Genomic DNA, 17623 nt, shown 5'->3' with positions numbered 1-17623 from the left:
AAATTTGGTAAAGAAGATTGGTATATAAATGTTACTTGAAGTATTTATGTGATTAAGGTCTGAGGTAGCCACTTTAAAATTCAACAACAACATATAGCCAAATAGATGATAGATGATTCTGTTTTTCATTTAGAAAATAGTTTTTAATAGCTCATTAGCTCCTGTTTTCAAAATTGAAAACTGTGGTAGTAAACATGTTTTCTAGTTTCTATTTTCCATTTATCAATTTTTTTCAAAAAACTGGAGAAATTTTTCAATCAGTAAACGAGCCCGTAATATTCATATGTTCAATATAATAAAACATAATTTTCAAGGCCTAGTAATATAGTAAAATTGTTTAGGAATATGCTGATATAATCATAAACAATTTAAGAAAATAATTTTTGAGAGTTGAAACAAAAATCTGAAATACTAGAAAATCCTCGCCTGGGCGATGTATGAGTCTAAGTACGCCCGTACTGGAGTCGTACAGAGCCCCCCTCGGGAAAGTTTCTCCCCTAAGTAAGACTATTCCATAAAAATACGATGTAAACACACTTGGAAATTGTACGTTCGTTCGTACTGGCCTTGTGTACTGTAGAGGCACATACGAGTCTCGTATGTTCGTACTGGCCTTGTGTAGTGTCCAGAAACCAGTGGTGTTACACATACTCCTATATATAGGGGACATCCCTTGGAACAGTCTGCCCAATAATTCTCCATTTAACTTCAAGAAGGCAATTCCATGAATAACAAGAAATCCACGAAAAATTCAAAAGAAATTCGCTAAACACTTAGCTATCTTGAAGAACTCCTTCAATGAAGAATTGTCTTGCAATCTCCTCGATTTTCAGAATTGAGGCTCCCTCTCAATTGCAGCATTCATGACTCTCATCAATAACCAAGAGAATTCTTTAGCCCTTAATCAATTGAGATTGGAGAAATTGACTTGATGCTGATTTCAGATAAGCATGCGAAGTAATCAAGTCATTTGTATTGATAAACGCAAGTACGACTTGTGTTTGTCATATTTCATGCGAAAACAAAAGAATTTCATAAATTTGAGAAACTCAAGTGGGAGTTGTATTTTTATAAACAAAAACTAAGTCGCAAACGAGTTTTTTTTTTTTTTTTTTTTTTTTTCAAATTTTAAAAGTTGCCCAATATTGCCCATTCCTCATGAAATTTACCCATTTCAGTAAAAACTCCTCAACTTTGGCAAGCCATTTTTTTATTATTATAAATTTTTTTTTTTTGGGGTTTTGTCCTTATTACTTTACTTTTGTTTCCCGCTAACTTTTGTGCATGGGAGGGATAACATGTATAGGCCTATGTTGTTTAAAGTGAGAAACAAGAACAAAAGTAGAGGAAAACAAGTTAGAGGGAAAAGAAGAGGAATTAGGAATGGTTCAAATCTGATATGATAGACGAAAGAAGAAACTGAGTTAGGAAGATGGAATAAAATGAAGTCTTCTTCCAGGAAACACTTCAAAGTGGGTAGTAACAGAAAGTATTAAGGAGGTATTGCCAGCAATTTTCAAAAGCAAGACCTCTAACTTGCAACGCAAGCTCCAACTAGTTAAACTAGTCTTGGTTTTTTATAGTCATAAAGTTACACTCATAGTTGTACTCTTTTTCTTTTAGTTAAGTTTTTTCTCATTGCATTTTTATTAGTCTAAGGTTTTTAATTAGGCAATCATCATAATCTATGCACCTATACTCAACTCATACTCAAGGGCTTTCTATGGATTATAAGGCCCAAAATACACATGGCGATCCATTCGGTATAAGTAGCCCAGTCAGAATGATGACACATTGCAATCAAGATTATGAAGGTCGTTATACGGTGGACCATGGTCCACACAACTGTGTGGACAATTTGAAAACGGTGCCGTTTCTTTAAGTAAAGAAACGATAGCTGTTAAATTTTAACAAATCTAGTATTTTTGTTGTGTTCATAACAAAATGAAACTACGATGTATCTAAAATGAAACTAAATAACTTGTCTTACATATTCTGTTTATATTATCAAATGAAATTGTAATTGAATTGAAATGATACTTTAGTTGTGTTGAAATGAAACTGCAGTATATGTATAAAATGAAACTAAATAATATGTCTCACATATTGAGTATATATTGTCAAATAAAACTATAGTTGAATTGAAATGATACTTTAGTTTTGCTTAAATGAAACTATAGTATATATTAAAAGAAACTGAATAACATGTTTTATATATTGAGTTTATTTTGTTAAATGAAACTGTAGTTATATCCAAATGATACTTTTGTTGTGTTGTAATGCAACTACAATGTATATAAAATGAAACTGAATAACAGTTTCACATATTTGAGTGTATATTGTCCAATGAAACCGTAACTGAATTAGAATTATATTTTAGTGGTCTTGTAATAAGACTACAATCTGTATAAAATGAAATTTAATAACATGTCTTATTGTAATAAAACTACTATATGTATAATATTAAATGAAATTGTAGTTGAAACAAAATGAAACTTTAATATGCTAAAATGAAACTACAATATATAAAAATGAATCTGAATATATTATACAAACAGAACTAATTAAAAGAAACGATATTGTTTTGGACTATGGTCCACTGTGAAATTTGCCACATTATGATGGCAAAAATATTATTATAGTCCATTATTATTGATTGAATTGCTGATGTAATATTACAATCATTGAATTATTGGTGTAATATTATTAATATCCCAAAAAGAAAATTGGGAGACTTTTTGAATAATACCGGAGTAATAAAGAAAAGCACTAAGCTCAATAGTATAGTTATTGAAATGTATGGGTGCTTTTTGTGATTTTTAGGAAATATAAGCAGCGGACCGGTGGGGTCGGTTGCACTCGTCAGTGCATATATATACACTCGTGCAAAGAAATCCCTTGGAATGAAAATTCGCTCTCTCTATTGCCACTTTACTTGCAGCTATGAATATCTTCTGAATTTCAGAATCAAACCCTCAACGGAGAGAGCGGCCGAGTTCCCAGCTCTGTCTTTCTCCGCCGCGTATATAGAGTGACTTTTCAGGTCTGTCGGACCTCTTTGCATAATATACGATTCCGTTAAAGATTCCGGGAATCAGTTGCCCAAAAGCCCTAACTGACATTCACGTTTCACACATCAATTTTAGCTCAATTACGTCCTAACCTAATAATGTTCTACTGAAGTCCGTGGATTTGTAACTAGTGGTTATTGTAACTCTTCCTTTTTGTATTCATTTTAAGCAGAATGTATGTATTTATGCTTCGTTTGTTTGATGATATGGTGCAGGGAAATGGCTAGTTTGGTGGAAAGGCTTCGCGTTCGGTCGGATCGAAGGCCTGTTTACAATTTAGACGATTCCGACGATGAAGCTGATATTAGGCGTGGCAAATCTGGCCCTTCACAGGAGCCAGTTGAGAGATTTGACAGACCGGATGCGGTAAATTGCTAGATTTTTTTTTTTTTTTTTTTAAAGTGAATTTTCTTATGTTCACATTGCTCATTTCTCTGTACTTTTGCATTGTTTTTGTTCTTTTGTTTTTACCCACTCTGCCCCACACTTTTCACTGACCAACACAAAATGACCTGTGTAACTTGAAAATAGTTCAGTGGTAATCTGGGTTTACTTTGGTTTAATTTTTTTTTTTTTTTCCCTTAAATATGTTTTCTCTTACTGTGAACTTGCAACTCTGTACTGCTCATGATGTGAGAGCTAAAATGAAATGGAGTTTTAGGAATTTTAGCTTCAGCTGTGTCTAGGATGTGAACAGGTTGATCAAATGTGAGCTTAACGGGCTTGGTTGGCTATTGAAATATTGGTTGTTTGCATTGCAAACTGGACTTCTGTGAAAACCTAAGTAGTTTAGGTTGTGACTTGTGAGACGGTATTTTACTATACCAATGGACAAATTAGCAGTTAATGTTTTTGCCCTTTTTCACTTTGGAATTGGAATGTAGTTGAAATTGACATCAGTGTGGAATTGGCAGTAAGAAAGTTTACTGTTGTCCATGGTTAGAGAATCCCTTTCAAAAGAACTAGAATAAACTGCTCATTTAAATGGAAGAGTAGTTTGTCAGTTGATCACTTGAAAAAAATACAAAGTTACAATAGAATTGCACAAATATTAACAGTGTCAACTTAAAAAATGCATAGCTTTATTTACATTCTTGATTCTTTATGCTGAAAATAATCTTTTCCTGAAGTATATTGAAAACAAATGTGAATCTAAGGTGCTAAATTGATCTCTAGTTCCTACAATGGTCAGAAGTAACAATTAAGAGGCTGCTAATTACTTGTCCAACTTATGGATCAGAGAAACTTCAATTGAGCAGTCTAGGCTATTTGCTATTTTGCTTTTGACCCAAGTAGTTGGGTTTTTAAATTTTTTCTTTTTTATGGCTTGTGTTTTGTTTGTTTTTTTTGAGCATGACATTCTGGTGAGGTACATGTCACATGCGTGTTAGGCTTGATTTAAATAATTTAAGCAGAGTGTTATCTCACAAATGGTATGTGGGGGTGGTGTTACTGCTTATGTTCCCTTGTTTGAGATGTATGGGAAAGAATATCAGTTTTACTGAGCTACTTGATGTGCCCCCCCTCTCTTAAAACCTTTGAATAAAATGAGACAAGGTTTGAAGGAAAGGCAATTCATTGCCTGATCCCATCATTTCTAGCTTGCAGGAGTTATAAAATGACTAACCCAATGACGCCTTTAACATCTAGCCTTGTGGCCAAGACTGTTGAAATATGATAAGTAAGTGGATCACCTTGGTTCACTCTCAGATCGGGTAGTAGAGAGGTCAAGGGCAAGTTCTCATTCATGAAATGAACACATTTAATCCCAAAAAAGCTGGGTGGTGGAGGTGGGAGTGAGAAAATATGTTGACCAAATGACATCAGTAGGCAAAATAAGAATTACTTCAGAGGAAATGATGCCAAACAAATAGTCAGGTTTAATTATTGGCTTACCGGAGAAGGTTTTGATAATTTGGTGGTAAAATACAGCCCTATAGGATTAGTTCAAAATCAACGCTTGGATGAGAACTTTAAACTTATACATGGAAGTGGATAGAGACATGGCAATGACATTTTGAAATGAAAATCTAGAAAAGTATTGCTTGTTATGCGAGGATATTGCACTATTTTTGGCGCAATTAATTAATATTTCTGTATGTCTCATAATCAAGTGATTTCAATCTCTGAAATCGACGGATGCTTGGATCTTGTAGTGAGTGTATTATGCTGTAGGGTGTTCTTTGTATTTTAGTTGCAACTTATTCTATGTTTTCAATAAAAGAACTATCAATCAGAAGTCATATCAAGTAAACTATGTTTTAAAAAGAAAATATCCACATTTTGCATTCTCGTACGCCATTTAGTAATTTACTTGGAATGTACATTACTACATTAGTAAGTTTGTTGAATCATTTTTAAATGTTTTGCATTCTTTGGCAATAGGTGTTTCATATTTTGTATGGTAAGTATTGTTGAACTTTCGCAATTAGTCATTGATTGTTTATTAACTCCATTTCTCCTATATGATTGGTTTTTCTTTATGGGAGATTCAGCGAAATAAAATGATCCTTTCCCATAATGATTATTTTATACAATAATCTAAATAAACTAAAAGATTTCTACTTAAATCTTGATGCAGTGTTTTTCCTGTGCAATTTGCAGACCATATTCTTTGTGCTCCACTTATTCTTGCAAATTTTCCTAATATTCTGCCGTACTGATTGGAATAACTAATGCATTCAAAATCAATTTTCTTTATATCCACTTCTATTGAAGATGGATGAAGATATTATGTATCGTTCTCTTGACTATTGTCATTATAAGGAAAACCTTTCTGAACTTTAAAGGCTGACCATGGTCATTAAATAGATCATATGAATATATATGCATCTATGTCTTGTACTCTTGTATTGCCATTTATATATTTATTTTTTTAATATGTTGACATGGTTGAGTTTATAATAAGTTACATGCCAAAATTTTGCTTTGTATTTTAATGTTTGTTTGCTTACTGAAATTCAACAACTGTATTTGTTAGCTCATCCTATAATTATTCTATAACTATGTAAAGTTATGGTTAAGACCAATGATTGTCCATTTTAAAAACAAAATAAATTTTTCTTTAGTCACTTTTCTGGTTGTGATACCATTTTAAAAATAAAATTGATTTTTCTTTATCCACTTTTCTGGTTGATATGGAAGTATTATTAGCCACTAAGTTGTTCCGAAAAACATCAAGCACCTCTGTCATATCAAGGCCTATATCATTCTTTTGCAAATTTGGAACTAATTATATTCAACTATTGTTTTGTTTTGTTTTTTTTTTTTTTTTTTTTTGTTTTTTTTGTTTTTTTTGTTTTTTTTTTTTTGCCTTTTAATATTCTCGAAGCTGAAATAGAAAAAAAAACATGTTTGATTTCACATTTAATTTTTAAAGGGTAATAGGGGAAGTGGGTTAAAAAGGGGTTGTTGGGCTACTGAAGATGGAATAGAGTGGTTGGTGGGCTTAGTGATGGATATATTAAGTAGAGTAGGTCATGGAATAGGTTAAGGGTTAAGAGTGATGTGTGGTGGATTAGGATTAGGGGTGGTGGTGGAGTGAGTTGGCTAGGTTAAGAGAGTTTGGGTCTGATGGGGGTGTTGTGGGCAAACTTACTAGAACTCTAAAAGTGCAGAGGCGAGGAATGGGTTGTAAATTCTATGCGCTTTAGCCCTAGCACTCTTGTGGGAAGTGCTTGCTACTTGACAAAGCAACACTTTTTCATGCAAAACGAAGTCAACTATCGGTCAACACAGGAAAAAAAATAAAAGGCCTGAAATTTTATGGTTTTCAAGTCACAACCTTCTCTTTTCCAAGTTGTCAAGAAAGTCTAGACTTTAAAAGAAAATGTGTCTTGCGTTATATGCTCACGCCATGAGCAAGAAACCATAAAAGAAAAGAACAAGGAAAAATAGTTGGAAAAAGAAAAGAAGAAAATGCTAGGCTTGCTTGAGACCCAAAACTCCCATGTCCTTTAATTTAGGGTTAGATTTCTACTTGTCCAGTTTTCCAAAGAATGGATCCTTTTATAGGGCCTAATTACAAGGATTCCTAATTAATAATAGTTTCCAAATAACTAAATTACCTAAACTAATTTGAACACTAAGAATAATAAATGAAATAACTATTTAGTAGCTTCCAAATAACTAAACTAAGTACTAAGCATGTATCATTACACTTCCCATGATCAAACGGCCTCAGCAAAAGAATTGCAAATGGTAAAGCCACAATTGCCATTTTAAGGATTAGCTGATGAGCCAATAATGGTGAGGAAAGGGATTTTAAGCTTGGACATCTTTTTGGTGAGTTAAGTAGAACTACAACGTTGGAGGATGAGAGAGATCTAAGAGATTAACATTGACCAATTCCATATGGTACAATCATGAAATGAGATGAGGCCATAGAGTGGCAAAAAGTTTTTGGAAAGAACATAAACTTAGTTTCTATGAACTCAATAACCCTCTTTGTTAAATTGTCACCAACATGAAATTGATTGACCAAAACATTAGCATCGATGATATCTCCCCATGTGGGTGATCAACAATGAATGAGGGGAATGATGAATGATGAATCATCCACATTGGGTGAAGTAACATCATCCTCTATTTGCTGAAATCTGGAGGAAATGGCCAAATGGGCGTATCAATTTTTGGTGTTTGGCCATGGTCATTAAGGAATTTAGAAATGCACTGATTTAGTTCGTTGGCATCTTCACTGGATTGTCCAAGGCGACATATGTATACCTTTTTCACTAACTCTTTCAACTCATTCACTAATTCTTTGAGAGCTTCAAACTTGGATTGAGTGATACCCTTGACGCTGGCAACGGAACCAATGTTATATGCTTACGTCATGGGCAAGAAAACATAAAAGAAAATAACAAGGAAAAAGAGTTGGGGAAGGAGAAGAAAATGTTGGGTTGGCTTGAGACCCAAAACTCTCTTGTTCCTTAATTTAGGGTTGAATTTCTACTTGTCCATTCTTCTAAAGAATGGTCCTTTTATAGGGTTGATTACAAGGATTCATAATTAATAATTTGGTAGTTTCCCTAGCATGTATCATCTTGCATTCTTGCCACTGCCAGACAGCGGATAACCCGACTCATCTTGCCTCCTCCCTACCTTGCCTACGACAATGTTGCGACCTTGCTATCGACAGATGGCAAGTATCTCGCTGTCTTGTTACTCTTGCTCTCATATTCTTAGATGTTTATTTTATTTTATTTTATTTTTAATTTATGAGATGACGACTATTTTAGAGTTTAGGCTTTTAGTATATTTGATTATTTGCATTAGAACTTGCATTAAAACATTCTGTATGTCATTTTGCATCACTTGTGGAGTAATTGTTATTTTTAGGAAAAGGATCACTTTGTATGAAAAAGTGATGCTTTGCTTTGTGCTTTCGCTTTAGGCAAAGCCCGCCTTTGTATCTCTGATGTGCTTTTTCGCTTTAAAAAGATCGGTTGTAGGATAGGTAAAGTTTTGTAGGTTAATGGTGGTGGGCCAACTTGGGTGATGAATGATGTGCGATAGGAGATGATGCATGAACTTCTTACTTTACTTTTAAAAATGCTTTAAAAGTCCTTTTATTTTCAAAAACATTCCCTATTTTTTTTTTTTTTTTTTTTTTTTTTTTTTTTTTTTTGAAATTAACCAAAGCATTATGATACAAGCTCTGTAAACTACAAAATAGTAAACATAAATATTACGTACCAAATTTTGCTCCATAGCAACCAAGTTTGTAATTGACGACTCACAAAGCTACCAATTTTCCAACTTTAAAATGTGTACATACCAAAAAACTTTTGTTATTATCAACTCTCTAGAGTACAAGTATAGCAACTGTTGATGTGTTAAATAATTGAATTGTGTTGCACTAGATTACTGTTGAAGTGCCGTTTTAATTTCACACTTGGTTGCTATTCAAGTTTGGCCTTTTATATTCTCGGTAATTGATTGGCACAGGAGACTGCAATAGAAGTAGTATATAACTTTCATATAAGCCTTTATTATTTTTCACGTGGCTACAGATATTCACTTGTTTTGGGACTAGTTATGTCTAGGTTCATGGCATTGGTCTTCATAATTAATAAATATCATATTTAGTGTCTTCTGTAATTTCGATTTTCTATGCCCTTCTTGTTTCTTGGGTCTGGTCAAATAAAGCATTTGGCTTGACGAGTATATTCTCCTTCCCCTTTTAGAGGTGCTGTCATGTGGATTCAACCTGCTTACTGCTAATCAGGGTACAATTGAGTTCTTTTAAGTTTCGATTTGATTTGTCCTTAGCTTCCCTTTGAACATCAGAAGGCTACCAGATCTTATCGCAGATGATGTAATTAGTGTTGAATGGGGATTCTCACAAACCGTCTGTTGGTAAGTTTAGGGATCCTATATAAGTTCTGATTAAATCTGATTCTATCTGTTAGGATCTCATGTTGATTCAACCGGCTTACTGCTAACCAGGGTACAATTAAGTTCTTTTAAGTTTTGATTTGGTTTGTCCTTAGCTTCCCTTTGAAAATCAAAAGGCTACCAGATCTTATCGCAGATGATGTAATTAGTGTTGAATGGGAATTCTCACAAACCATCTGTTGGTAAGTTTAGGGATCCTATATAAGTTCTGATTAGGTTTACTAAACTTCATGATGTTTCTGATAAAAATGGAAACTAGTTGTTTAGCTTTCAACCTTATTTAATACATTTCTATCTATTATTTTTGGTGTCATTTTATTCCCAGGTAATATTTCATAATTATGGTCCTCATTTATGTTTGATTCCCATTGGGTTGTAGTCATTAGGGTAGTACCAGAAGGAAAGTAAATAATTCTTAGTTTGGGATATTTTCAATGGGGTGTCAGCCTTTTAGGCTCTAGCATTTCAAACATTTCAAAGTGGGTCAAATAACTTCTCCTTTCCTGTCCCATTATGTGTGATACATCCTACTGAGTGTGCTAGGTAAGTCCTCAAGATATTCCTGAAAGTGTTGACTTTGTTTTTTTATATATTTGGTCATTTCTAATAATGACATAGGATGATAGGATTGGTTTTAGAAGTTTCCTGGGAGCTAGGATGTTTCTTTTTCAAGATTTCCATTTTGCTAAATTGGCAGTAAAAGCTGTGCTGCCCGCATGATCCTGTGTGATGTATGTGTGCATGATCCTTTGTGATATATGTGTGTATTTGCTTCTGCAATTGGACTTTCAGAAACCTTGTTGGTAGATTAAATATTTTGAATTTTAACCATTTAAATGTCTGTCCCATCTGTTTTCTGTGCAAAACAATCACCCAAGGATTTCACATAAATTTTAAAATATCCGGTAGAGATTACTTCTTAAATGTGATTTTAGGATTATATGTATTTTCCTTGTACATTCTACTTATTCTGCTGAAATTATCAGTTTTTATTTTTCATTTCATTTTTTATTGGTTTTCCTATTGATAGAAAGTTGATTCTTGTCAAGCTTGTGGTGGAGATGAGAATCTCTTGAACTGTGAAACATGTACTTATGCATATCATCCAAAGTGTTTGCTTCAACCTATGAGAGCCCCTTTTCCTAGCAGCTGGAAGTGCCCTGAATGTGTACGCTCCTGTTTCCCTACTAATTGTTTTTGTTTTTTGAAATTACGGTGATAGTCAGAAGTTATTTAATAATTTTTTCCCCCATTTCACTATTATTTTCTCTGTTCATAGGTGAGCCCTCTCAATGATATTGAGAAAATATTGGATTGTGAAACACGCCCAACTATTGCTGATGATAGTGATGCTTCAAAACTGGGATCAAAGCAAATATTTGTGAAACAGTATCTTGTTAAGTGGAAAGGATTCTCTTATCTTCATAGTTCTTGGTACATCTCCATTATGACAGTGCTTAGCTTTCTTTGATCTGTTTTTTTTCCCTCACTATATGGAGTCTATAGATTGATAGTCTTCCAAGTTGAATAGTAACGTCATATTTCTGCTGTTAGCTTAAATTTTATCCCACTTCTCCAATGTTGATTCTCATAGATCTTTTGAGTTCATGATTTACTTTGTTAAATTAGACAAGGCAACAGTTCTTATGTGCTATAATGCTATATACTATTTCAGGGTGCCGGAGAATGAGTTTGTCAAAGCTTACAAGACTCTTCCTCGTCTAAAGACAAAAGTGAACAACTTCCATCGTCAAATGTCATCGATGACTGACACAGAAGATTATGTTGCTATACGTTCAGAATGGACTACTGTTGACCGCATCCTTGCTTGCAGGTTTTATTAACCATTAGCAGAGATAGTTCTTGCAGTGTTGTTTATTTTACTGTAAAGCTTTTGATTACTTGGGATACCTTTAAGCATTAGTTCAATATGCAATTTGAGACTGAGTTTGACTGAAGGTATAGGTGGAATGATAGAAGCTCCTTATTCTATTTTCTATTCATATTCTTCCTACCTTTAGTGTGGTATACTGGTCATAGGATATATTTATTAATTATTATACATAGTTTTTCTCCAAATGCTAAGGGGTATAATGTTCTGCTATTTAACAGAGGAGACGGTGAGGATAAGGAGTACTATGTGAAGTGGAAGGAACTCCAGTATGATGAATGCTCCTGGGAACTTGAGTCAGACATTTGTTCTTTTCAGCAAGAAATTGAAAGGTTTAACAAAATCCAATCCAGACGCAAGCAAAAAGCCAGCCATCAAGATACCACAGAATCGAAAAAGAAACAAAAAGAATTTCAGCAGTATGAATGCAGTCCTGAGTTTCTTTCTGGAGGTAGTCACAATATCCTTGGTGCTTTTTGGAATTTATTTTCTGTGTATACTATTCTAAAGCTTCATCAATGGGATGGAATGCAAGGTTCCCTGCATCCTTATCAGCTTGAAGGGCTCAACTTCTTACGGTTTTCTTGGTCCAAACAAACACATGTGATACTTGCAGATGAGATGGGTCTTGGTGAGTTTATTTTGTATTTCTCTTTATGAAATTCTTGATTTTGTTAAATAACATTATTTGGAATATTCTTGTGTGATTAACTTGTAAGAATGCAGGCAAAACTATACAGAGTATTGCATTCTTAGCTTCTCTTTTTGAGGAGAATGTTTTCCCTCACTTAGTTGTTGCTCCTCTGTCAACCTTGAGGAATTGGGAACGGGAATTTGCTACATGGGCTCCTCAGATGAATGTAGTAAGTATTAATATATTTGGATTCTTTTTTTATTGTTTCATTTTAGTCCACCTGTTATTGTGAAACTCCACTATTAATATAGGAAATGGGAAGATATTGAGTCACTCTATTCAACTTGGTGATGGCCATTTAAAAAGGCATTTAAAAGTCCTGTCCTTGTGAATTTTCATGAGGCATCAAAAACTGTGTTTTACATTCCAGAATATGAAAAAAGCATACTTTCCAGCCTCATTCACTTAACATAAAAAACCTAAAAGATATTCTACACATTAAAATTGTTTTGATGTTTTCTTGTTTTTTTGATCCAGAATGGAAATAAATGTAAAATTTGTCAGAAGACCAAACTGTCCTCCTAATCAAAACCCTAAAATCAAAGCCCAAAATACCCACCATGGACCCAACACAAGTATCATTTAAAATTGTTACGAAAGTAAAGATAGTTTCTTAATGTGCTATCGTATATTGTCTCAAACTGTCATTTAGAAAAGAGAATACAAAGCCCTATAAATAGGTGCTAGAAGACTACGAATAGGAAACAAGTTTTCATATGCCTACCTACCTAAATCCCTATTACTGCCTAATCTATAGAGATTCCAAATAGTATATCTATATTCCATAACACTCGTCCTCAAGTTGGAGCATAGATTTTAATCATGCCCAACTTGTTACACAAATAAGTGATAACCCAAAATAACTAAATAACAAATAACTAAATACATTTAGGACATTCCCTTGAAACGAAATCTTTGAACGCCACCAATGCCACGAACAACGGGTGACTCAAAGCAGATTGAACAAGCTTGGGGTTGGATACTCCCCCTGAAACGAAGGCTTTGAACCCCACCAATACCACAATTCCGGGTGAACACAAAGTGGACCGAACAAGCTTTTGGACGCACAAGGTAAAGAAGACAAACTCCAAACTAGAGGACACAAATTCTTTACTAGCAAAAGGGGAGCATCTTGACTAAACAAGGAGAGACAACACCAAAACGAGATAGGACCAAAACGAGACAGCACCAAAACACAAAACAAGACAGCACCAAAACACAGAACGGACTCCATCCTTATAGAGGTCAAGAACGTAGAGACCCCCAGGGCCCAGACGCAAGCCCCTCACCAATAACCCTCTTCATCATAAGATCCCCAGGTAGCAGCAGCAACACATTCATACTCAGCCATACCCAGACAAAAACTAATCACATAACACACAAAAAAGGGAGCCTGGAGGGGTACGCAACAATCTAACCATAGAACAAAAAAGCAATGGTCCAAGCTAAGTCCAGAACTGAGGAGAGGAGACTTAAGCGACCCAGAAACTGCCAACAGAACAATTTTCCGATCGTCGGAAAAGGCCTCAAGCGCCGGCGCGTGGTCGCCGGAGCTCCGGTGAGCAGCAGCGCGTGACGGCGCGTGAGAGCTCCGTTCGCCGCAAAACTTTCCCGGTGAGGTCGCCTCCCTAAGTCGATCAATGCCCAGAGCTCTGATACCATGTTACGAAAGTAAAGAGAGAGTTTCTTAATGTGCTGTCGTATATTGTCTCAAACTGTCATTTAGAAAAGAGAATACAAAGCCCTATAAATAGGTGCTAGAAGACTGCGAATAGGAAACAAGTTTCCATATGCCTAACTACTTAAATCCCTAAGAATGCCTAATCTATAGAGATTCCAAATAGTATATCTATATTCCATAACAAAAATCATTGATTCTTAGGAAAGCATCTGTTATATTTCTCTTGTGCTGAGTAAGCTACTCAAATGCCAACTTTTGGAAATAGAATTTGACCTTGCTCATTTAATTTACCCACTGAAGAATATTGTTGCCAAAGTGATTTCTGCTATCGTTTGTTGATGGTTGGAGGTATGGACTGGTGAGTGGAGGAGGTTGTGGGGGTGTTTGAGGTCATCTGAATCTGGGGACCAAAGTTGTTAGTTACTGGCTTGGGGATTATGTTGCTGCTGCTGGAGGTTACCGGCAGGATAGGGTGGCTGTTGTGAGAGAAGTGAGGTCGGGAATGGAAGCTGGATGATAGGTGTTTTGGAGAAGATGGGTCATATTTTCTTCTACAATTTTACACCTCAAATGTATGTAACTGTTATCCAAACATTTGGGTCAAGTGAAGTAGTAAACAATGCGATTTATAATTTTTTTAAGTGCAAGATATGGCTGTTACACTTGGTGTGGTGTTTCATGTTTGGCTGACGGTAATGGTGTTTGCGGTGGCAAAGGGGGTGGGATGTGCACTGTAGGGAAACAATAATATGATTTTTTTGTCATTACATTTAAGTAATATTTGCATTTTGTTTTACGTTTGCTCTATTTTAATTTACTTTACTTTTTTAAGGGTAGTCTATAAGTTTTTATTGCTATTTTAGGCTTTCTTTGTTGAGTTCTAATTCTTACCAGAGGGCTTCTGGAAATGAATGGTCATGAAATCTCATTTCACAAGTATATGACAATCTTGCATTTTATGAATGCTACTTTAAAGATGGTCATCGTCTTAAGAGATTGTTTTTTAAAATAAATTTTTAAGAGAAAAATGAAGGCTAATGTTACAATGTCCTGGAAAGTGAGGACTAAAAGTGGAGTTTGCAGTGACATCGACCCGAAGTGCTAAAATGCCTTTTTGTTATTTGTAGATAATTTTATATACATCTTCTTAACAGAAGTCACTGGTGTAGGTTATGTATGTTGGTTCATCCAATGCGCGTACTATTATAAGGGATTACGAATTTTACTTTCCCAAAAATCACAAGAAGAGCAAGAAGAAGAAATCTGGTCAAGTTGTTGGTGAAAACAAGCAAGACAGGATAAAATTTGATGTTCTTCTTACATCATATGAAATGATTAACTTAGACACTGCATCTCTGAAACCAATAAAGTGGGAATCCATGGTAAATATCTTTTGGCACCTTGCAATTTTCTGTTAATTTGTGTATTAAGCTGTAGTAAGGTGCCAACATCTGTATTTAGGTTGTTGACGAAGGCCATCGTTTGAAGAACAAGGATTCAAAATTATTTTCATCATTGCAGCAGTACTCCAGCAGGCATCGTGTCCTCTTGACTGGAACACCTCTCCAGGTTTGTGAACATATTCAACACATGGTGTCATGGTGTAGCTGGTTATAGTCTTAGTCTGTAATTCATTGCTTTTCTGTAAATAATTTTTTTCATTTTGAAAAATTTCACCTAGAATCCTATATTGTTTTTGAAACAACATTTTGGAAGAGTTTGATGAGTAATACTGAGATTTGAGGACAAATACATTTTATACGATAGAGTAACATCCTTGAGTACACTGTGATGGAAAATAATGGGACTTTTGGACATATCTTTAGTATTGACAGTCGAAAGCCTTTTTCTTTTTTATTTACTTGACATGTCCTTGCCTCCTTAATTTTTCTATTCCTACTAAAAATCATTTGTTCTCTGAACTCATTTGAAACATAAGTCTAGTACACTTCTTTTGCTGGATTATGCTATTTGCATTTGAGCTTTGTATATCAACCTTTCAAATTTGATTGGAGAGTTTTGACTCTTAAATTCATCTATCTTCATTCTAGCAGTTGAATTTCCTTAACAAATACAAAGTGTGATGGTGCACTGAATTTGGAATTGGAATTCTATCATTTCGCAATTTGTGCTAAAGCTTGTGATAGTGTTACTAAGAATCAAGCTGGAGCACTGGCTGTAATGTGAAATTATTTCTATGTGCCTGCTAATTTCTTGAATTGCAAGTCAGTATTGCCGTATCCTTGCACTCATTACAAGTCAGATCCTTAAGTGTTGTTATCTAGCAAGTTCTTTATTGTGTAACTCTTTCAACTGTGCAAAATTTTTTTGCCTCTTGTTTGGATATGCTGCTGTATGCATTCAAGCTCTTGCTATCTTTTCTTTTTAAGAATGATGCCTGGGCATAGTCATGGTTCTATTTGATACTAAGACTTCAGTTGTGTTTGCAAGTTTGAGACATTTGTATTTTGTAGTGTTTGCATGATCTTTTACTTATCAAAGCCTACTTTTTATTATGAATCCTTTTTTTTTTTTTTTTTTTTTTGTTTTTGTTTTTGTTTTTTGCATTTCAGAACAATCTGGATGAACTTTTCATGCTTATGCACTTCCTTGATGCTGGGAAGGTCAGTGCTCTCCTCAGTTTTTGAGAAGCAACTCCTAATAAAGTAAAAAAAGTAATTTAATTGTAGACTGGCCAGTGTAAATGTGATATATTTTACATTAATCTTTGCAGTTTGGAAGCTTGGAGGAATTCCAAGAGGAGTTCAAGGATATTAGTCAAGAAGAGCAGATCTCACGGCTTCACAGGATGTTGGCACCACATCTGCTCAGAAGTACAACTGTGAAACTCAATCTCATGCTTCTCATTTGATATTTTAGAATTTTGACTTATATGGGTTAAGCTTCCTTTCAAAATTCAAATACACATAAATTTGTTTAACTTCTACACTGGTTTGTTAAGTGTGTCTTTGGATTCTCCTTTTGATATAATTGGCATCTAGTTTTGGATAAAGTTCAAATGGGTTGCATCTGTAATTTAGCATGAGATAAAAAAAAGTGTTTTATTTATTATTGTACAAAAAAAAAAAATCATTAGTAGGTAAATGTAACAAGATTTCATGGTATAAAAAATCTGTTATTTAATTCTTTAGTGTTTTTTTTTTTTAAATGTTTATACATGGTTATACAATGAAAATTTTTGAGTACTACATACTTTTTAATATGTCAGATTCTCTTCATGTCTGAGGATGATGCATAAAGTTATCCTTTTCAAAAGCTGCTTTTTAATGCTAGTAAGGCCTGGAGAAGTACAAGATTTCTATATTTCTTGTTTACCACACCACTCTGTTGAATGACCTGCTCATTACCCTGTTCCATTTTAGTGCAGCTGGTGCAATATAATTAACCCTAACACTTGTCTTGTTCAATCAATAGCCTCCACTGTTCCTACACCCTCTACCTACACTATTCTCACCTTAGAATACTCCAAAGACTTGTTCCTTGCAAACAATGAATCTTGTAATTTTTTTGCTAGTTTGGATAATTTGTAGCTATTCTTGATTTTTGTTTCAGGAGACTCTCATTTATACTTTTAGGGATTATTCCTTAAGATAGCTTCTGAAGGAAATGTATGACTGTACTGGAAAATCTTTCTAGATCTTAGTAGGCGTTTGCTATATAATCACAAAAAAATGCATTTGGGTCATTTTTTAAGTTCCTGAAACAAATTTCCAAGTTCTATAATTACCTTTTTGAATATATGCATGACTAAGCAGCAGTGTCACTCTGTGGAAGGTCTTACTGAAGTAATACTTTATAGTAAAATAAAAGATGCTTTTGTTTTTGCTTCTTCTCTGATAAGGTCTTGTGGATATTCATGGAAATTG

General features: G+C 34.4%; 1 protein-coding gene across 1 annotated transcript in view; it reads left to right on the top strand.

Moving 5' to 3' along the window:
- Nucleotides 1-3290: 3290 nt before the first annotated feature.
- LOC109178886 (CHD3-type chromatin-remodeling factor PICKLE) overlaps nucleotides 3291-17623 on the top strand; it is a 30426-nt gene continuing 16093 nt past the window's right edge. Inside the window, exons 1-11 of the mRNA XM_019328430.1 lie at nucleotides 3291-3437; nucleotides 10501-10638; nucleotides 10750-10904; nucleotides 11146-11304; nucleotides 11583-11812; nucleotides 11897-11992; nucleotides 12088-12224; nucleotides 14906-15118; nucleotides 15198-15305; nucleotides 16310-16360; nucleotides 16471-16570. Of these exons, the coding sequence (XP_019183975.1) occupies nucleotides 3291-3437; nucleotides 10501-10638; nucleotides 10750-10904; nucleotides 11146-11304; nucleotides 11583-11812; nucleotides 11897-11992; nucleotides 12088-12224; nucleotides 14906-15118; nucleotides 15198-15305; nucleotides 16310-16360; nucleotides 16471-16570 (1534 nt within the window). The remainder of the gene's footprint in view (nucleotides 3438-10500; nucleotides 10639-10749; nucleotides 10905-11145; nucleotides 11305-11582; nucleotides 11813-11896; nucleotides 11993-12087; nucleotides 12225-14905; nucleotides 15119-15197; nucleotides 15306-16309; nucleotides 16361-16470; nucleotides 16571-17623) is intronic.

The sequence above is a fragment of the Ipomoea nil genome, unplaced genomic scaffold (genome assembly GCF_001879475.1).
Source record: "Ipomoea nil cultivar Tokyo-kokei standard unplaced genomic scaffold, Asagao_1.1 scaffold0873, whole genome shotgun sequence".
Lineage (NCBI taxonomy): Eukaryota > Viridiplantae > Streptophyta > Magnoliopsida > Solanales > Convolvulaceae > Ipomoea > Ipomoea nil.
This window is presented reverse-complemented; position numbering and strand designations above follow the sequence as displayed.